Here is a 21,720-nt window from a genome sequence, read left to right on the forward strand (position 1 = left end):
GTAATTGGATTTTCCTTTTATTACCATTTATTTTGTTCATTAAAAATACAGATCACATAAGACCCCTTAAATAAAAGTATTTGTGTTCATCTTATTACACACTCCAATCTGCTGAAAGCCTGCATTCCTTTCAGGGAAGCATAGCTAGCAAGAGATGGACTTATGGGGAGGAAATTTGTTTTTAAGCAGCACTCTAGAAGCCATGTCAGAAAAGCAATTTTCAGCTGAGCTACTCTTTGGCACACAGACACAGACCAGAGGTGCAGACCTCATAGAGGAGTTTAAGAAGCGCCTGGGCTGTTGTGCTGGTATGTGGACTGTGTGTGCTAGGTTAAGAAGGGAAGTAGGGTTCTCATCCAGCTTCTTCGTGGTAAGAAAGGGAACTCTAGGGTGACCCGCTCAGTCAGTTTTCCTTATTCTCAAAGCGGCAGAGACATCTGCCTTGGGAGACATCAGCATAATAGTGAGAGCACAGACATGAAAAAAGGAACCACGTGCAGCTAAGAAGGCACCTCATCTAAATATTTACCAACCAAGGATCGAAAGTACTCGAAAAGTGACATTTGTTCTGAATATTCACCGTCTCTTTATCATCTTCTAAATGGGATAAAATAAACATTTGTATATTGAGTGTGTTAATTGCCTTGCACTAAATATAGTCACCTAGAGAGGATTTAACATCTACAGGGGAATGTGCTTAGGTTAGATACAAGTGCCATGTCATTTATAGGAGGGGCTGGAATATCCTTGGATGTTGACATCTGTAATGTCTGAGAATGAGTTCCTCGCAGACATTGAAGGATACTTGCGTGGAAAGGTAAAGACCATCCTTCTCCTGAGTCCTTCCATCGCTGTTTGAAATATTGGCTGGAGGATCTTTTGCGGTCATCTGAAACTGACTCTCCTTCTTATCTTTCCAACTCTTACTTTTCCCGTGGGCCTCAGGGATCTAGACCTTTGTACCTTGAGTCAGAGGGACCCTCACTCTAGAACCCAGACCCGTGAGCCTTGTGACCCTTGGTGAGCAGACACCTGCTATAGCCACATGTGTACAAAGCCCAGGAGGAAAAGTTTTAGAGGTCTTCTAGTTTAGTACAGCTATGCGTTAACTTCTGATAGGCACATTACTTTGATTAACAGTGAGTTACATTACAGCTAGCTTTAGCCCACGTTTCTAATTCATGGAGCTGCTATTTATCAGTTTATGGCAGGTTATTTCTATGTAGCACAGGCTAGCCTCAACTTGACAATCTCCTTGCATCTGTTTCTTAAGTATTGGGATTACAGCTGTGTGTGCTAGTATGCTCAACTTATTTTTTTAGTGTTTTTTATCTGTAAGAAGGGTTTATCCTATTTTACAAGTTGAATTTGCCTTGTCTTGCAAGTCTGTGGAGATTCTGAGAGTCCTTTTGTGAGTGTCAAAGGTCAGAGGTGGGCTGGAAGCCAATAACCCCTAAAACTGTCTTCCTCGCCTGACTCTTACACTGTCCAGATGGGGGGGGGGGGGGGCTGGACTGCATTCTCTTGAGCTGGGTCACCCATGCTTTCAGAGAGATTATCCTGTGGTTGGCCATGATGAAAATAGTTACACCAGAGAATTGGCACATGCTTTGAAACAAGGCAACCCTGTGGAAAGCTTTATCCCAACTGCTCCTACTGCCGCTGAAGTCATACTGTGAGGGAAGGAGCCCCACCCCCGCACAGCACACCCAAACACCTGTTCTCACAGAGAGAGCCTTTATTAAGAGGGGAAGAAAAGCTAAAGTGGCTGCTTTCTGACTCAGGCAGAGAAGAGCAGCAATGACCTGGCAGGTGTGGTGTTTAAGATGGGGAAAAGGGGAGGACTGTGTGAGAATGGGCTAGGATGTGGTGGTAAAGGGGACAGGGGATGAGGGGAAGGGGATGAAGGAAAGGGACAGATATATATATATTTGTCCCCGTGTGACAAAGGACTACCTCTGGATAGAGAGGAGACAGACATAGCACACGGGCAAATGCAGTTTATAAAGGTAAAGGGGGAAACCCTGTGTTAGGATGTTTAATTTTAATTGGGCGTGTTAATTAGGTGAACAAAAGGGGGCTTCTGACTGCCAGACCTTGGTAGTCAACCTCGGGAGGAGGAAGTGGCCAAATAAGTGAATAGGCCTTGGTGGCTAATTTTAGGAATGCAATCTAAGGGATTTTAGCAAGGCAGGGGGAGTGGGAGAAGGGCAAGGCCTGCCAGAGTTACATGTTCGAATTCCTTCAGTGAGAACCCTATCACCAGGCATGAGTTTATTAAAAATAAAGCCTCCCTCCACCACATGAAGTTCAAATTCTTTAATAACATGTTGCCATCTTCTGGTTTTGTTTCTCAGTGAGGCTTCTCCCCAGTCCAGTGTGACATTTGCTTCCTGATCTTCTGGCTCATACTTTCCAGAGTCCCAAAGCCCAGTGGGCAGGTCCCGCCTAGTATTTGTCCAGCTAGCAGTACACTTTGAGACACTTTGGGGTCATGACATGCTGTGACTGGTGTGTGTGTGTGTGTGTGTGTGTGTGTATGTGTGTGTATGTGTGTGTGTATGTGTGTGTGTATGTGTGTGTGTGTGTGTGTGTGTGTGTGTGTGTGTGTGTATGCACCCAAGCACACATGTGCTAAATTTTCTCTTTTCTGTCCATTTGACTTCATGGCATCAAGACTTGGTATGGCTCCAGAGACGCAGAAAACTAGAGAGAAGGAGGGGAGAGAGGGAAAGGAGAGGAGGGAAGGAGAAGAAAGAGAAGATGGGAGAAAAGAAGAGCAGAAGGAGAGAAGGGGAGAAGGAGGGAGAATCACCAGCCAAATATCACCCATGAACTGGCAAATAAGGAATAAAGGGACTGTGATTTTTAAAATCCATTATCCTTGTTGTTGTTATTATTTTGGTGCTTGTGTTTGTATGTCTCTGAGAACGTGTGTGGAGCTGCATATGCTCATGTGTGAACACACATGTAGATGTCAGAGGTCAAGCTCAGATGTCATTCCACAGGAACCTTGTTTGTTTGTTTGTTTTTAGCAAGGGTCTCTCACTGAATCTGGAGCAGGCTAGACTGTGAGCCCCAGGGTCTTCCTATCTCTGCCTTCTCAGTGCTGGAATTTTAAGTGTGTCTGATATTTTATACAAAGGCTGGGGATTGAACTCAGGTCCTCCTGCTTGCGCAGCAAACACCAACTAGGCTCTCTCCAGTCCCTGTTTGACTTGTGGGAAGGTCTCACTCCACAGCGCATGCTCTTCCTACCTCTGTCTGAGTGTGGGATCGTAGGCTCGCACACATCACTACCAGTGCCAGGGATTGTGGGAAGCAACAGAACCTTGAGGTCAAACAGGAGAGAGATGAATCTGGTCAGCAGTGAGGACCAAGACTTGAACTAATGGGGAGACCAGAGAGGTTCCCTTAACAGGAAAGTAAGGAGCTGTGTCTCTGCTGCTCTCCCTGCTCTCCAGAGAGCCAGCCCAAGCCAGCTTGACCTGTACCGGGGCAGGTACTGGTAAGAGAAGACTCCAAGTGGGTAATGGGTGAGGGGGTGGGGAGCTGAAAATGTGGTAGAGTCTCAAATGCTCTTTGAATTACTGTGAATTATAGCTGTCAGTAATCACAACCCTCCTGGTCCATTCCATCGCATGGAAAGAAGGGAAGAAATTAACCAAATGACAGGTTGGGGGTCCTGGAGCTGTAGAATGCTGGCTCCACAGGAACCTGGGGGTGGAAAGGACCAAGTCAATGTTTGCAGCATGGAACCCATTGGGCCCAGTCGTGCCCAGGAGCTCAGGAATGGCTCCCCAGGACTTTGAGGTCATTGCAATTAGTTAAGTGCCTGTGCCCAGCAGGGCCCAAGATAGGAAAGGCCTGCCTTCCCCATTTTGTTGATGTGGAAACAGCCAGGGGAAGTGACTCAGAGACAGAGTGGAAAGAAAGCATGTCTCTCGTGACATTCTGACTTCTGCTGGTCTGAGTGGCTGGCGCTAGGACTGTCTCCCGTGGGGCTTTCTTCCATGGAACATGCTTCGGTGTTCTCAGGTCAGGCAGCAGGGGAACTTGTGTGGGCAGAGTGGGAACTGGGGGTTGGGGAGGCTTTCCAGGTAGACAGATGTGAAGAGGAAGGTAGCCTTGGTTATAAAGACGGTCTTTGCACTGTAAAGACAGAGAGCCATAAAGGCCACCTCATCTACCACTGAGCTGGCTTTTGAAAACTGGGCCTTGCTGTTAAATTAGATTTCCAGTCTTTTCTTTAGCTAATTCACAGTCATGGAAGAAAGAAAGAGACAGAGAGAGAAAGGAAGGAAGGAAGAAAGAAAGATACATGTGCCAAGGACTGCAATGCTCCTAATTTTTCAGAAAGATTCTGTAGATAGATAACATTAACTTCATGTCCCAAAAGATGAAAGTTGGGCCTAGAAATGTCACCTCGTCCGGATGGCATAGCTGTAAGCTGCAGAGACCCCAGACCAAAATTACCAAAATTTACTGCTGGAATTTCATAAAGGAATGACCATTGTAAATACAGGGGAAAGTGCATAATGTGATTAGAGGTTGTCTTTCAGACTAGGAATGGCTGCCAATACCTGTGGCCTCTACACTCAGAATGCCAAGCAGAAGACTGTGGAAGTTTGAGGCTAAGTTCCAGGACATGTCTCAAACAAACAAAAACGTGGTGTTACACACACCTGTACTCCCACTCTAGGAGAATCAAGAGACCCAGGTCAGGAGCTAGGTGATGGAGTTGGAATCCCCAGGACCCTTGTGAAGAGCTGAGCATGCCTGCATGTGTCTGCAGCCACAGCGTTGAGGGAGCAAAGACAAGTGTCCCAAGAGCTCACTAGACAGCTAGCCTGATTTACAATGTCCACCAGGCAGAGGACTCTCTTCCCCTATGATGTGTGTCCCTGGGTCCCTAGAGCCTCCCCTAGGCAGGGAGCACAGAGCTTGCTACTATGGCTGCATCATCTGGAAGAGATTTAAATCCTGCTTCAATCCCACCTCCTTTGGGCAGGTAGACAATTTGCCATTCAGGAAGAACATAATTGAGTTTCTTCCAGAGAATTATCAGGAACTCGGAGATTGGATGCCCCCTGGAATACCCTTTGAATGTTTGGGCCAAAAAGTTCTCATGGCCAATCAAAATGTTTCCTGTTTTAATCTGGGCCCATTTCCTTGTGTTTGTTATTCTTTGCCTGTGGTCTGGACAGTTCTGGAGGCTGGGAGGTGTACTGAAGCCTAGGGCAGTTCAGAGCTGGTGTTTCATTGGTGCCATGGTATAGACATGCCTTATACAGTACGTGGAGGGTTGGGGGAGGGGGGCAGACCAGGACACGGGTGGAGTGGTCACCAAGGCTGGCAGAGCCAAGAGGTCTGGAGAAAGGGGTGGGACTTTGGCTCAGAAGCTGAAGGTCAGAGAACTTTGCAGCCACTGAAGCCAGAAACAGGCTAAGGTTCCAGACGAGAAATTCAAGCAATCCGGAGGTGCAGGCAAGTTTCATTGCCAGGAACAGGAAGCTTTGGAGGGTCTTCTCATCTTGTCCTGACTTGGAACTTGGTGATATACACTGGTAGCTTGGAATCAGCCATGGTGGGAATATTTACATCCTAGACAGGGCGGGTGGAGGTTGAAGATGAATAGTTTCCCTTTCAGAAAGCTACTGGGGGAATGAATAAAATCTGGGAATGCAGTAGTCACATGAGATTTTGGAACCTATATAGGCAAGGGACAGCCAGCCATGGGGTGACTTCCCTTTGTGTCCTATTGCTAACAACGAGCTTTCATTACTTTTCTTCCTTCAGCTTCACAAGTCTTCTAGAAAGTAAGCAGGGTAGTATCATCTCCATGTTTAGGTGGAGAAAAGTTAAGCTGTTTCATAGGATCTTGGATTTTTTAATTCTAATTTTAATAGGCAGAGTGAGCAAGAGAGACCAGAGATGGGAAGGTGACTCTCACACCATGAGGGTAAGCTTCCCTGAATCCTACCCTCCAGTTACTCTGCACTGGGAAGAGTCTGGGTAATTCATTGCAGATTGCTGTCTGCTGAGTGGGGTCTGGGCAGCATTCGTGTGTTAATAGAGATATGGGCACTGCCTCGTGGGCTGGGGTCTTTGGACCCAAAATCTATGTTTTCTTTTCTTAGATCTTATAGGACCAAAGGAGACAAACTCTCCCAGGGAGTCTCAGGAATGTTTCTGGGATGGTAAATGCTATCTGGCTCATTTGTTCTTGCAGTTTATGTTGCCCTTGGGGGTGGCACTACCTCTGTGTGTGTGTGTGTGTGTGTGTGTGTGTGTGTGTGTGTGATGTTAGGGATCATATCCAGATCCTTGAACATACTGGACAAATGCTCCAGACCTTAAGTTCACTTCTTTTTTTTAAAGTTAATTTCTTTATTTAGCTTATTTATGTATGTTTTGCCTGCATGTACTTCTGAGTGAAGGTGCCAGATCCTTTGGAACAGGAATTAGAGTCAGTTGTGAGCTGCTATGTGAGTGCTGGGAATTGACTGAACCTGGGTCCTCTGGAAGTGCTCTTAACCCCTGAGCCATCTCTCCAGCCCTAAAGTTCACTTCTTAACAGGCATGAATTCTTGACCAATATCTTAAACCTTCTCAGGCATGTTTTCCCATCTGTCAAATGGGCTTCTTTGTTCCTACCCATTTTTCAGGATTGATAGGGTATTGGCTGTGTGTGTGTGTGAGTGAGTGTGTGTGTGTGTGTGTGTGTGTGTGTGCATTTTAAGATTTTTCTAGAAGCTATAACCATTCTGGCAGTTCCTACTGCAAATGTTTCTCAGGAACAAAATGCAGAACTGAGGGACCCACATGAGGCTAAAGGTAAAAGCAGATTGTGGGTGACCAGGATGACTTTGCTAAAATATTTTCTGCCCCAAGCCTGCTGGTCTAGGGGAAGTTGCTGAAGATCAGATATCCACATCCTCTGGGCTTACAGGCAATGTATGACTTGTGCTAGCTGGTGAGAGGTAGACTGTTAATATTTGATCATGGTCAGGATGGGGACAAGATGTTCACTGAGCTAAACACTGTTTGGTCAGGATGGGAAATGGGCATAGCTCTCAGGTTCACCAAGTTGTGGTTTCTCTTGACTTGACTTCTTAGAGTAGTTTTAGACTTACAGCAAAATTACAGGAAATGCAAAGAATCCCCACAATGCCACCCATCACCACATGCTCAGCTCCTCCCATTGCTAGCATCTCACACCAAAGTGGAGCATTTGTTACGGCTGGTGAAGACCCATTGGTGCCGTCGTGGCCTTCTCTGTAGTTTAACATGAGAGTTCATCCTTTGTGTGCCTTCTATTGGACAGACAGGTAAAAGACAGACATGTGCCTACCACTGTGGAATCACAATGAACATTTCCATATGCTAGCATCCTCTGAGATGTCTATCTATCCCTCCACCCTCTCCTCACACCAGCAACTGCTGGTCTTAAAGCTGTCTCCAAACTTTTGCTTTTCCACAATTGGAACCGCACAGGATGTATAGATTCTTCGTTCACTTAAAATTATTCATGAAGCTGGGTGTGAGGCCAGCTTTAATCTCAGCACTCAGGAGGCCAAGGCAGGTGGATCTCTGTGATTCTGGGGTCAGGTTGGCACACATACTGAGACCCTGCCTCAAAGAAAAATAAAACCACTTAAGGTTTTTCCATGTGTTTCATGGCTTGACAGCTCTTCTCTCTTTGTGTGTGTTTGTGTAGATGTGTGTGCACATGTGGTCATGTATATGAGAGTGGAATATGTGTGTGGGAGTATGCATGCACCAATGTGCATGTTCGAACGGAGACTTGATAGCAACCTTGGGTCCTAACAATAGAGTATCATCTGCCGTCTTTGAAACAATGTCTCTCATTGACCTTAAACCCACCAAGTAGGCTAGCCTGGCTGGAGAGTAAGCCCCAGGGACCTTCCTGCACATCCATTCATCTTGGCCGGTTCCACATTTTGTCAACTACAGATGAGACTGCCATCAACCTCCACGAGCCATGTGTGTGTGTGAGGTTGTTAAGTTGTCAAACTTCTTTGGGTAAACACTGAGGGGCACAGTCCCTTGATGGTGCGGTAAGAACATGGTTTGTTTTATAAGCGGTTGCAAGACTGTCTGCTAAAAGTGATTGCCATGTTCAGAGTTCCCACATCCTCATCGAAGCTTTCTCTAGCTCTTGCTACATGAGTGGCTCTAGTAGCTTGGGCTCAGGAGCATCCGAAGGTCTCATTCCCAAGTCCCTGCCATGTTGCCTCAACCTTCCCTGCTTTATCTTCAAGCAGGAATTGTTTCCTCCACTCCCCTTATAAGCCAGTGATACACATGACATATGGATGAGGACTATTCCCAAGTTCTCACCATTGGCTCTTGAGTTTTAGAAGGTGACAAAGCTCTCTCGGGTTCCTTTTAAAAGAGCCCTAATCCCACTCATTGATGCTCTATGCCTCAACATTCATACCTTCTCATACCAGCATCTTGGGGTTTAGAATTTGAGCATATGAATATTAAAGAATGCAGGCATTCAGTCCCTTTCAGGTGTAAGTCCCTGGGGTCAAGGGCCATGTATCATTCCATTTCTCCGCTCAGATGCCTGTCTCATAATCTTTCTTGTGAAAGCCTTGCACAAATTACAACATACAAATAGATGCCTACCACACCCAGCAGATCCTGAGGTCGGCAGGCCCGCCACTTAGTTACTGAATTATGTGTTGCTGTTTGTTTGTACTCCTGACTAGGACTATGCTATTTAAGGACAAAACTAGGACTATGCTATTTAGGGACAAAGCACGTTCATCATCTTCTCTGTCCTAAATGAGCATTGCCATCATCCCTTCTGGATCCCCTCGGGCCTTGCCACTTCAGTATTCTCCCTCATCCTCCAGCTGCCAAGTCTGCATCTTTGTCTACAGGCTTTCTGGCGTCTCCCTTGTGCAGAGCTGACATGGAGATGCCGGGGACACTGAGCCTAAGACGTGGGAGTAAGTGCTCCCAGATCCCTCTCTTTCTGAGTGTGATATTTCCCACCCAGGTCCATCCAGTTCCCAGCAGGTAGAAACTGGGCTTGCTCAAGTGCACCCTCAGTGCACAGCCCTCTCTTCATTTTTCCTTCCGGGTCACATCGTTCTGGGAGTGCTTCCTGCAGATACCCCTCAAATAACTTCTGGATTCCTTCCAGATCGAGGAGAATTCAGATAGATCGTTAGAACACCAGGGCACAGAATGCACAGATAGAGAGGAGTATATAAATGCAGATAGACTTCTAGAACATTCACACATGTTCTCCTCTCTGTCAGTCTTGTCCCAAGCTGTAGCCACCCTTGAGCTCTGAGCCTTCTGCTTGCCTTTATGCCTGCCCTGATCTAAGGAGCATGTCTTGTTTCTCCCCACATCCTCACGACACCTCCTGTGTCCCTTCCTAGGACAAATGTCCTTTGTTGTTGTTGTGAACGTGATAGTACACTTTGGTGTGGGTCTGTACGCATGTAACGCGTGTTGTGTGTGCACGCACAAGTAGAGATCAGAGGTCAGGGGTAAACTCTGAATGTCTTTCTCATTCACTCTCCACTTGTTCTCAAAGACTAGAGCTCTTGTTGAATGGAGAGCTCGCGGACTCAACTAGACTAGTCAGTCAGCTCCAGAGCTCTGCCTGTTTCTCTCCCGCTGCCCCCAGTGCTGGACTTGTGGGAGCACACCACCACACTGGCTTTTATGAGGCCATCGGGGATCTGAACTCAGGTGCTCATATTCGCAAAGCAGCCACTTGACTGACTGAGCCACCTTCCCAGCCCCTACTATTTTGTTTTAAAGGAGTGGTTCCTTAGAGTTACTGACTGCTCAAATCTTTCCAGGTACTAGACTCAGTATAAATAAACAATCATAGCATGTGTTCTGCTTCTAAAATACTCAACTCCATATTTGTATTAACACGGCCAGCTCGGTCATTTCCCCTGATTCCTGGTCTAGGCAACTCCCCCTAAAGTCACACTCATGTGAGAAGGGACACCTCTTATGTCTAAGAATAAGTCTCAGTACTAGGGCCTACCTCATTCTAGCACCAGCTGGATGGTTTTATTTTGAGACAAGGCCCTGTAGCCCAAGCTGGCCTCACATTTAATGGCAATCTTTCTCCCTCAGCTTCCCAAGTGCTGAACCGACAGGTGGGAACCATCATGCCCAATATTAGCATGATTGTTTTAGAAAAGTCTTGGAAATTAAGAACATCCGGTCCTCACCAAAGACACACTCAATCTCAGCACTGAGGACAGAGCTTGGAAGTGCATTGATGACCCTCAGACATTAGCATTGGAGCCCCAGCTAATGTCATCAAAGCATAGTTACAACTTTCCTCACTTCTTTTTTTAAATTTTTATTTTTAAATTTAAATTAGAAACAAGGTTGCTTCACATGTCAATCCCAGGTCCCTCTCCCTTTCCCTCCCCTTTTCCTCACTTCTTTTGGGCACTTTCTACTTTATAATTTTATGCTTTTATTTCTGCATGTGTGTGTGTGTGTGTGTATGTGTGTGTGTTGTGTGTGTGTGAAACCATTTACATGTTCATATGTAGGCACACATGTTGGAGTGCAGACTGCTTTCTGGAATAAATTCTCTCCTGCTACCTTGTGGGACTGAGGATGGAGCATGTGGGATGGTCAGGTCCCTCCCTGTTGAGCCATCTGATTGGCCCCCGTTCCCTGCTTTAGATCACCAGAGACTAAGTCCTTGATAGTTCTGTTGGATGCAGAGGCTAGGTGAAGCACAGCTGAGATTTGGGGTGAATTAGGGTTTATAAGGATTCATACAGCTTACTTCTGTGTCAAACTAGGCTGTCATCAATACTGGTTACATTATATAGAAGCCCAGGCTAGCCCCATCTGTCATGCAAAACAACTTCCCATACTAAACAGTGGGGAAATGGGGGCTTTTTCCCTCCTTGGTGGACCTTCCTGTGATACCAGATACTCTACATGATGAATTCCTATGAGATCCATGAAAACTCTGACTCGTATTGAGGTTGTAGGCAGACCAGCCAGGCTAAGGACCTGGTCCTGATCTGGGCACTTTGTTGTCTTTGTTCATTCCCTTGGGGCCGCCCAGTCCCGGGTTCTGTTTCTTGTCAGATTTTCCCCTCCACTCCTATTTCCCTCCTCCTTTTTGTCACTATCTCCCTCCCTGCTTTTTCTGCTCTGCTGTGTCATGCTGCAGCCGCCTCCTCTCACAGCTGCTGCATGTGCTAAGTGTGGGCCTCTTGCCTGGGAGCCAGTGTCAGAGGAGAACAGCGAGGGAGAGATAGTTCCCCTAGAAGACAGAGCCTGCGTGCTTGCGAGCCTCAAGTCTGGACTCTGTACCTGGATTCTTTGCAACGGGCTCTTACACGCCACAGCGGCCCCACTGGAGGCGGTTGGAGGCCTTTGCAGGGAGTTTTTAGGACTAAGAGGACAGGCTGTTGCATCAGTCATGGAGCTTGGGGGTGTGCCAGCCTGGGGGATGAGGCATGTGGCTTTCAGGAACTCACTCTGGGGCTGTCTCTGTTGTCTCTGCAGGACTGCAATGTGCCGGTCCTAGTTGCTGTCTGAGAGGATGTCCGGGGTGTCTGAGCCCCTGAGTCGAGTAAAAGTGGGCACTTTACGTCGGCCTGAGGGCCCCCCAGAGCCCATGGTGGTGGTCCCAGTAGATGTGGAGAAGGAAGACGTGCGCATCCTCAAGGTCTGTTTCTATAGCAACAGCTTCAACCCAGGGAAGAACTTCAAGCTGGTCAAATGCACAGTGCAGACCGAGATCCAGGTAAGTGTGGAAGATGCTGGTTTTTTGGTCTGACCCCGCTACTTCCTGGGCAGAGGAGCAGGCCTTCTTGAGCCCAGCAGCCTCCTCTAGGCAGGGGGCAGGTTGACATCAGGAAGGGTGTTGTCAGCTTGCTGCTCCAGCTTCCACCAACTGTGCACACTCCACTTTCCTAGACGGGATTGCAGCATTGTGGCTGCCCTTCTTGAACACTCGCTATACGAATCCATATGGCCAGCCTCTCAGCAAACATGATATTGAATTCTCCCGTGGATGGACACAATGAGAACATACCCATTCTCTTCCAGAACTCTTCATGATGGCAGGGGAAGAGAAATTGGTCCTCAGGACATTCCCCCAGATGGTTCATAATTTGAACAGAGGAATCTGGGTACCGTGGGGAAGTCTCCCCAGATCCAAAGGAGCTAAATTGACTCTATGTCACCAGCTCTTCTAAAATCTCAAAGACAACATTCACGAACTCCGCCTATGGCTCCATTTGTTGGCACTGTGGTGGTCCTGGCTGCCAGGTCACCGTGCTGTCTGTCTCTCACAGAGCACACCACAGTTCACACACCAGAGCAGAAGGCATTGATGAGCAAACCGTCTCTTGCAGTTAGCATCCTTGCTACGGTTTGGCAGACTTCTATTTCCTGTAGCTGATCTGACTGGGGCCTCGGTTGCTCATCACATGGTGTCTGATGAGAAAGTGTGTGTGCAGAGAGGAAGCCCCAGCCACCTTTCAGGAGGTGCTTCTCCCTTCCCTCCTCTGCTGACACTTGAGTCTCGTTTGTGTGCACCGTTTCTGTACACAGCCGAAGCTGTCCAACACTGCTAGCTCAACTCATTTGTCTATTATCCAAAATTAGCATGATTTCCAAGCTGCAGGGGTACTATACTGCCCAATCTCGGTGACAAGTGAAGAGTCTTCAGTTCTTCTGACTAGGATGCACTCTGTGGTGTCGGCAGTGACAGGGCACTGGATGGGGCTGAAGTAGTGACATCACTCTCCATGAAGAGAAAATGGTGGAGAATGGCTAGAAGGTTGTCTCAGTGCATAAACAGATTTTAAATGTAGCTATATTTATAAGTTTCCAAAGGAAATGTGGCCACAATAATGGAAGGTGTAGAACACTCACCTGGGGAATCTGGAGTTAGGCAGGAGCTAGGGAATAGCATAGAGCTGCTATTGGTTTGGTCTCTAGGCAGGGACTTACTACATAGTTGGCTTCACACTCACACTGTAGCCCAGACTAACCTTGGACTCAGAATCCTGGTACTTAGGCCTCCCAAGTGCTAATACTACACATGTACAGGATCCCACACATAGTTCTGAAAGCAGGGGAGATTTTCCTGGGGTTGTGTGATGGCTCTGTGGGTATTTGAGGGCGGGATGTACAACAGGCCTACGGAAAGGGCAATGGATCCAAGTTCAAGAATGGCTATGAGTGTCTGAGGAATTTTCTGGAAGGCATAATAGAGTGAGATAACCATCTTCTAGGAACTTATACCCAAGCCTTTTGATTTTCCCTGCTCGCAGTGTTTCCTACAGACACCTTCTAATGTCATCTTGTCATTACAAGCTGTGACTTTAAAGCCACCTGGAGTTCTAGTCAAGTGAGGCTCCATCTGGGTTGCTTGCACCTGAGTGCTTAAGGAATCTGTGTGCAGATTCTTCCAAGGGGACCCTCCCCAGCTGCTGCTGAGCTGTAAGAACTAGAGATGATAAGTGAGGAGTACCTAGCATATAGTGGGTCCCAGAACCGGAACCGTTGGTTGTATGATAAGTGAGGAGTACCTAGCACATAGTAGGTCCTTGTAACTGGAACTGTTGGTTGTATGATGGGTGAGAAGTACATAGTAGGTTCCTGGAACCAGAACTGTTGGTTGTCTGTTCTGTCATTGCCCTGCACAGCTATCTCTGAGAGTTGCTAGTTTTCCAGAAGAAAAAAAAAATCCTTCCATTTCTTATTCATCCACTCATCTGTTTTATTTTCAAATTGAGACAATGACTACATTTGTGTTTTAAAACAGTACCCAGTGTGCTGCAAAGAGGATGCCCCAGGGCTGGGGGTGTGGCCTAAGAGCTTACTTACCTGGTGTGCATAAGGTCCTGGTTTTTATCTCTAGCACTACAGAAGGGGAGGGAGGGAGAGAGGGAGGGAAGGAAGGAGGGAAAAGAAAGAGGAAAGAGGGGATAGAACCAGAGGCATTAAAAAGAAGAAGGCAGGCTTGGAAAAGAGATTTATGCTCATCGAAGCTTGGAATGCTTGGTTAAACAACTCTGAGGACTGGATTGTGGCTCAGTGGTAGGGCACTCGCCTACAGGGGGGAGACCCTAGATCCTATCCTGAGAGCACATCCCCCCAGCCATGCCCTGCAAATCCTGAGCATACTCCTTTGCAGCAAGACTTCTCGGAGCCCTCAGTGGGCTGTTTCGCCTGATGAATTATTAAGATGGGGCCACAGTGGTATTTTTCATTGGCCAAAAGGAATCCTTCTTTTGTATGTAGGACCTGTTAATTTTCTGGCCAACCTAAGGCATGTTTCCCCGACCCTGACCCCTAAACTTTGTAGTAGAGCAGAGAGACTGAGAGGAAGAGTGGTGGGGGATGGGCTGGGAGGCGGCATCTATAGTGGGAGGAGATGCTGCCTTGAATGAATGAACGAACGGAGTGTTCTTGGGAACAGATAAGTCAATAGACTTGTGTCCATTAAGAAGGTGGAGTCAATAGAAACTGATCATTAACTAAATGTGAGGAGGGAACAAAAGGAAGGAGACAAAGATGACTCAGCCTTTGGCTTGGGCAGCAGAATGGGTGCTGGCATCATTCGTTGGGACCAGAAAGGAAGTGCGCCCTGAAGTTTCCACTTCACGTGTGTTCTATCTGGAATATTTTTGAAACACCCCTATGGAGGAATACGGTCCTGCAGCTCAGAAGGACAGGACATAGACAAGAGGATTTGGAGAACGTCATGCAATGGCTGTCATGCCAGAGAACTGGGCCACCTCTGAAGAATGAGTAGAGCAAAAGAGAGGTTCCAGTTAGGGTAGTCAGGGAAGCCACAGTTCAAAGAACTGAGAAACAGAGGGTAGTAAAAGAAAAGGGAAATCAGCAGAGGTAGGGGAGCCCAAGACAGGAGTGGTTAGCAGTGTGGGACGATGCTATAGAAATTCTTCAGAGAAAGCCAGAAATAGATTCAATGTCTTCAGGGCTACATGTCATTGAAGACATTTTTCTGGGCAGTTTCAGCACAGGAAGCCTTTGGTATGGGTTGGCACACAGAGAGAGAATTCACCAATATAGCAAAGCATTTTTAAGGAAGACGGAAGATTAGTAACACCATCACCAGAAAAGAGAACATCACACAGCCCTAACTTGGGAAGTCACGCGGCAGGTTTGAGGCCATAAGTGTCCCCAAATTGACAATTAATGTCATGCTGATAACTTTGTTTTAATCTCATCTTGTGGGAAACATTGATGTAATGTAGAATCTTGAGTAACGTGAAATTGCTGTTTTAAATGATGATGCAGGTTACAGGGTGGAGATTAGAGGGAGGCAAATAAGGCTGAAGGTAGAGGTCTGTGGAGATATGGTAACAGCACAGATTGGTATATCCGTGGACATGATAATCTGATGATGGCACTAATGGCGATAGGAATGATGCCAATGATGGTGGACAGCGGTGATAATGGTGACAATGGTGATGGTGGCTGTGATGGTGGTACTGGTATTGATGATGGTGGCAGTGATGATGGTGGTGATGGTGGTAGTAGCATTGGTGATGCTGGGTGGTGGTCTTGCTGATGGTAGCGGTGATGATGCTAGTGGTGGTGATGGTGATGATGCTAGTGGTGGTGATGGTGATGATGTTAGCGGTGATGATGGTGATGGTGACAGTGGTGATGATGAAGTAATGATTGTGATGGTATAAGCTAACATTTTTGTTGGAGAGAAGCTAACCCCCACGTGCATGTTATCTCACTGACTTCTCAAAAGGCCCCTCTGAAACACATGCTGTTATTATCTCCAGTTTCTATTTAAGGAAATCCAGTGCAGAGGAGTTAAGCAAATTGTTAGCTAAGTGGTGGGTTTTGTTTGCAAAACCAGGCAATCCACCTCCAGAGTGTACACTCTTAACCATTGCAGTCTATGGCAAGAAGTGACTGCAACTCAGAGAACAGAGGAGCTGGGAGAGAAAGGCTCTGATGATCAGAAATACAAGAACACAGAGGAAGTAGGAAGAGCTGCAGCCTGCCTCAGGTAGACAGGACTCCACTCCCAGGAAACTGGCTGGGCAGTGACACATCCTCCACTCAGTTTTGTCACTTTGAGTATACTTGCAGTGTCTTCCTATTTTCAATTGGCAACATTTAAAACACCATTGATAGGTGATTCTGGAGAAAGATTCTGTCTTGGCAAAGAATTTGGACTGGTCGGCCTGTAGATGGTGGCTGAATGAAACCCTGGTTATGGATGAGACCACACAGAAAAGCATCCTGAATATTCTGTCTTCCATCCCATAAATATTGTTCTGTGCCTCCAGTGCCTGGCATGGGACACCAACATTCACCAAACATGGGTAAATTCCCTGTTCTCATAGGGCTTCCTGATCAAGACTATGATATTGACTCACACTCATGGATGATGCTTTCAAACACAATTCAAATGCTCTGATAGAAAGAAACATAGCTTGGGTAAGCATGCAATGCAGATGAGGGCATGGTCCAGGTGCCAAGGACCAGCTTTGCTCAGTGCCTATTTGAGAACATAGTCCCGGGGTGTATAGGAATGGGGCCCAGGCCCAGCATCCTTGCCTCAGATTTTCCTGAAGTTAGTAGCCTCTTCCTCCTCTGCTTCCTAACTCTATATTGTCCTCCCCCACCACTTGGACCTCAGTGAATTTTTCTGTTTCACTCTATGTCCCTTTATCATCCTCCCAGTTCTCAAAATGCTGCCAGCCCTTTCAGACTTGCCAAGCACATATCCCTCTGTAAGAACACTGCTGCATCTACAACCCTCTCTCTTAGCTGTGCGTGATGAAACAGGAGCAACAGAGACCTACCCCGGACAGCCCACACTGATGTCATGGCTCCCAGCATCCTTACTCCAGGCAGACTGCCAATTTCAAGTTTTTAATCTAGATTCTCAACTTCCTCCTGGGTAAATGTGAATGCCTCATCACATTTTCTCTGTACTGAAACAAAGCTATGGCCAGGCAGGCATGGTAGCACTTATCTATGATCCCATAGGAGGAGACAGGAGGATGGTGAGTTACAGGCCACCCTGGGCTACACACTGAGACCCTATCTCTAGAACAGACCAGGTCTGAAAATAATTACCGGCTTTAGAAGTCTTTGCAGAAAGTAGGCACCTGCTAAAGAGACCAGCAGTGCTTGGATGAGAAATGTGTTCTCCCCTTCTTGAATCACCATTTCCCTTTGCTTTGATAGTCATGGGAAATTGTGTTTGTTGGGAGCTGACTCTCTGTGGCAGGTGGAGGCTTATGTCGTTATATTTTCCTCTAATGTGCTAATTTGCCAGTCTGGGAAAGGATTAAAACAACACCTTGCAAACAAGTGGCCAGGAACTACCTTTGTGTTTTCTCTCTGCCCTCTCATACTTCTTGCTTTTCTTTCCCCTCTTATCCCATCCCCAACTCATTTGCAGGTAGGGTGACCATAGGTCCTGTTTGCATCCCAGAGATGATTGACAGTGTACCGCTAATGTCAATCCAACCATGAACTGGAGTATAAATTTTATGATCGCCCATGTCTAAGTGCCATATTCCTCTCTGATCAGCACACTGAAGGGCTAACTCTCCCTGTCTTCATCTTGCTGATTTCTAGTGATCCATTCTGTGACCAACTCTGTCCATCCTTAGAACTTCTCACACGGGAAAGCATTAAGGAAAGGGTGGGCTTGTGCCTGTGATACAATGTATCTCAAGAGTTTTCCAATCCCATGTGATGATACAATGTATCAGAAGTGTTACCTGAGCCCTACACCTCTATCCTCTGAGTACAAAGGAGTGGTCAAGATTTATTCTTACCAGGTTTAGCAGCTGGTATCTGTAATCTCAGCATTTGGGAAGCCAAAGTAGGAGTATTGCTGTGAATTTGAGACCAGCCTGAGCTACATAAGTCCTTGACTAGCCAGGGTTACAAAACTAAACCCTGTCTTAAAAGGAGAAGGGCTGGAGAGATTGCTCAGTAGTTATAGCACTTCTTCTTGCAGAGGACCCAGGTTCGATTCCCAGAACCCTCAAGGAGCTCACAAGTCTGCAACACAGCTTGTAAGGATCTGATGCCCTCTTCTGAACTCTATGGGCACCAGCTACTCAAGTGGTGCACAGACATACATGTAAGCAAAATACTCAGTCACATAAAATAAATACATCTTAAAAAATAAAAAAGGAGAGAAGTAAAGAATTCATCTTGGTTTTGCCTTGAACTGGAACTTTCTGGAACCTTCCCCAGCCTGCCCAGATGCATCCTTTCTACTGACAAGGTAGCAGGAATGCTTTGGGTGCTGCTTGCCTGAAAGCAGCCTGCTCTGCACCTACTTCCACTCACTACTGTCTCCTGTTAACCCCCACAAGCCTCCCAGAATCCCAGAAGGAGAAGGTTGAGGTATTGTGACACACAGTCCTGCTCTATACATACAAAGACATGCACCCCAGGGACTTTAAGTTTAGACCTGTTGCCTGGCTAAATACAGGGTGTTATGAGTGAATTTTTATGCCTCCCCTGATCCATCATATGTTGAAGCTCTAATCCCTAATACCATAGATATAGAGGTAAGAATCTTCATATGTGTGTCCCCCAAAATACCTGTGTTGGAACCTAACACTTAATCTGACAACATGGAAAGGTGAGGCCTTTGGGAATGTGATTAAACCATGAATGGCATTAGAAGAGCTTAAGAAGAAGATAGGGCCCAGAGCTGGTTCAGCAGTCAAGACTGAACACTGATCTTGCTGAAGATTGAAATTTGGTTCCCAAAACCCGTATCAGGTGGCTCACAGCTGCCTGTACTCCAGTGTCAGGGTATCTGACAACCTCTTCTGGCCTCCATGGGCACTATACTCAGGTACAAATCTTCTCCTCCCATCTACATATAATGAAAAATACAAATTTAAACATCATTTAAAGAAAGATTTCAAAGAGAATGACCCTGTCCACCCCCCTCTACTGTGTGGAAACTGAGCACAGGCCCTCATCTTGGCTGAGGTTGTCACCTAAGCATTCCTCATTTCCCTCCTTTAGAGACTACAAGGCCAATGCCTCAGGTTGGAGGTACAACAGGAAGACAGGGGAAGCTATTCCTAGGAGAAGGCTTAGCCTACACCAGTCTAGTTCCCCACATGAGAGCAGCCCATGAAACATGCAGGAAAGGGCCAGTCAGGAAACCACAGACCAGCACCACACAGTGACATAAAAAGAGGCACATTCACACACACTTCCTTTTTTCTGCTACCCTTCTCATTTCCTGTGCGTGTTCCCAGCCCCTCACATATTCAGTCCCTCACTGCAGGGAGATAAAGAAGATGGGAAGCCTAATGGGTAGAGACTTCAGTTTGAGCCTATCCATGTGCATAGAGTCATGACGTCTGCAAATGAGGAGTCAGGTGTCGGTGCTGCTGTTCTATTTTTGGCCTGATGGTTTCATGGTTGACTGTCCTCCTTAGAGCTTTTGTCACCTCGAGACGAATGCTTTCAGAGTGATAAGTTATGCAAGCTTTAGTATTTAGCTCTGCAATCACTATTTGAAAACTATCTGTTATATGAACCAAGGACTCAGAACTTATATAGCTATTGTCTTTGTTTCCTAACCCTGCTTTAACAGATTGAGGTTGCTAGAGACCAATGATTGAAGCAACAGAAATGGTTCTCTCATTGCTCTAAAGGCTAGAAGTCCCAAGTGCAGGCATCAGAACCTCATGTCCTCTTCCTTTCCCTGCCACTTCCAGCATTTGATGACTCCCGGTATTCCTGGGCATTGGTAGCATCTCCCCATCCACCCCTATTCATAGCCCTCTCTTCCATAGCTTTTATAAAGACACCCTTGATTAAGAGACACACAGAGAGCCCAGGATGACTATTAACTGAGTTGTCTAACTTAGTTATATCTACATAGACTCTAAGCATGAGAACATGGGCATGTCTTCCTGGAACATTCAATGCCCTATTGGCCATATGTTTGGATCACTGGTATTATATTTAGGCATGTGCAGTGAAAGCACACATGTGCAGAGATGAATGTAAGCGTGTTTCATATACATATTACCATGACACCCAGATGGGGAGTTTGGGGAAACCGATCCCAGATGATGCAAGTTTACCATTTCCTTACAATGCCAAGGGCCTTAGTTGCCAGGGAACCTGGGGACTATGTGCCCTGGCATGAGGTTTCCTAGCAGACTGTCAGGATACATGGTACCCTGTCACTTTTTAAAAGATTCATTTTTATTTATGAGTATGTATTTTCATCTGTGTGGATGTATGCTGGGTATGTGGGGGTACCCACAGAAGCCAGAAGAAAGCACTGGAGATGGGTTTACAGCTGGATATGAGTCACCTGATATGGGTGCTAGGAACCCAATTCTGGTCCTGTGGGAGGACAGGAAACACTCTTAACCATTGAGCCATTCCTCCAGAGTAACCTTGTCATTTCTTAGATAACCTTGTCTCATCCCCTAGCTTGTGATGCTGACTTCGGTGGTACCCAAATTTTCAGCATGGTTTACACTCATCCATAATGCTCTCCTGCTCACCTGCCTGCTCTATATCTCCACAGGGTGTCCAGATCTTAGGCAAAGACTCAAGACTCATCATCATCTCTTGAATATCTCCTTCTATAAACTAGTTAAAATTCTACTGTGCCGTTGTTACCATGACTGGGGCATGAAACTTGGATTTCAGTGGGATGTGCCATGGGTGTTAAACAGCCACACACAACAAAGGATCCTCTTGCACTGTTTCAGTTAGGGTTACTATTGCTATGAAGAAACACCATGAACAAAAACAAGTTGAGAAGGGTTGGGTTTATTTGGCTTACACTACCACATCATAGTCTATCACCAAAAGGGAGTCATGAAAAGAAAGCAAACAGGAGGCAGGAGCTGATGCAGAGGCCATGGAGAGGTGCCGCTTAATGGCTTGCTCATACTGGCTCGCACAGCCTGCTTTCTTATAGAATCCAGGGCCAGTAGCCCATGAATGTTAACACCCACAATGGGCTGGGCCTTCCCACATCAGTCACTAATTCAACCTTGCCCTACAGTCTTGCCTACAGCCCAATTTTATGGAGGATATTCTCTCAGTTTAAAGCTAGAGGTGACTAAAGCTTGTGTCAAGTTGACATAAAACTAGCCAGCACATGTCCCAAATGTTAACAGCACCCTATTGACACTCACTGATACAGATTATTAAGCACTATAGAAAATGTGAATATTCTAGGTCCTCCATAGCAAATAACACTCTTTACCCCTTCATTCTGAAGCAATTACTGTGACCCATCTCCCAAGCCAACTTGACAATGAGTGGTAAAGTCATTATTTTAAAAGGTATCTTAGTAGGGGGAACATTATTTTAAGAAATATGTTAACCTGCCGGCACTTTCCTGTCTGCTCTTCTCATTCTTTCTTCCTCCTGAAGCTCATCTTAGCATTAAGAGCTCTTCCTTGTGTCATATTAACAAATCAGAATTTGAATAGAACATGTCTATATTTAACAGAGTATTTTTATTTTTGAAGACAACTCTTATGCTCAAGGTCAATTAAAGATAAGACTCTTGTTACTCAACCTTTTAATTCTTTTTTCTGAGTTCTACCTTTCATCTCCAGGTAGAACAAAAGAGAAAAGGAAGACACTGGTGTATCCAGCTTGAGTCTCAGGCCCTAAAACTCTTCCAGGCCCTTTGCTCCAAGC

General features: G+C 46.3%; 1 protein-coding gene across 6 annotated transcripts in view; it reads left to right on the forward strand.

Moving 5' to 3' along the window:
• Ptk2b (protein tyrosine kinase 2 beta) overlaps positions 1-21,720 on the forward strand; it is a 118,384-nt gene that overhangs the window by 51,715 nt on the left and 44,949 nt on the right. For 5 of the 6 annotated variants that reach the window (XM_005075245.4, XM_021230207.2, XM_013117275.3 and 2 more), the window contains one exon: positions 11,548-11,788. In XM_005075245.4, coding sequence (XP_005075302.1) covers positions 11,585-11,788 — 204 coding nt within the window. In that variant the 5' untranslated portion in view covers positions 11,548-11,584. Of the gene's footprint in view, positions 1-3,910; positions 4,039-11,547; positions 11,789-21,720 lie in introns of those variants that run through there. The other variant, XM_013117277.3, reaches the window with a different exon arrangement.

This window comes from Mesocricetus auratus, unplaced genomic scaffold (assembly GCF_017639785.1).
Source record: "Mesocricetus auratus isolate SY011 unplaced genomic scaffold, BCM_Maur_2.0 Super-Scaffold_100707, whole genome shotgun sequence".
Classification (NCBI taxonomy): Eukaryota; Metazoa; Chordata; class Mammalia; order Rodentia; family Cricetidae; genus Mesocricetus; species Mesocricetus auratus.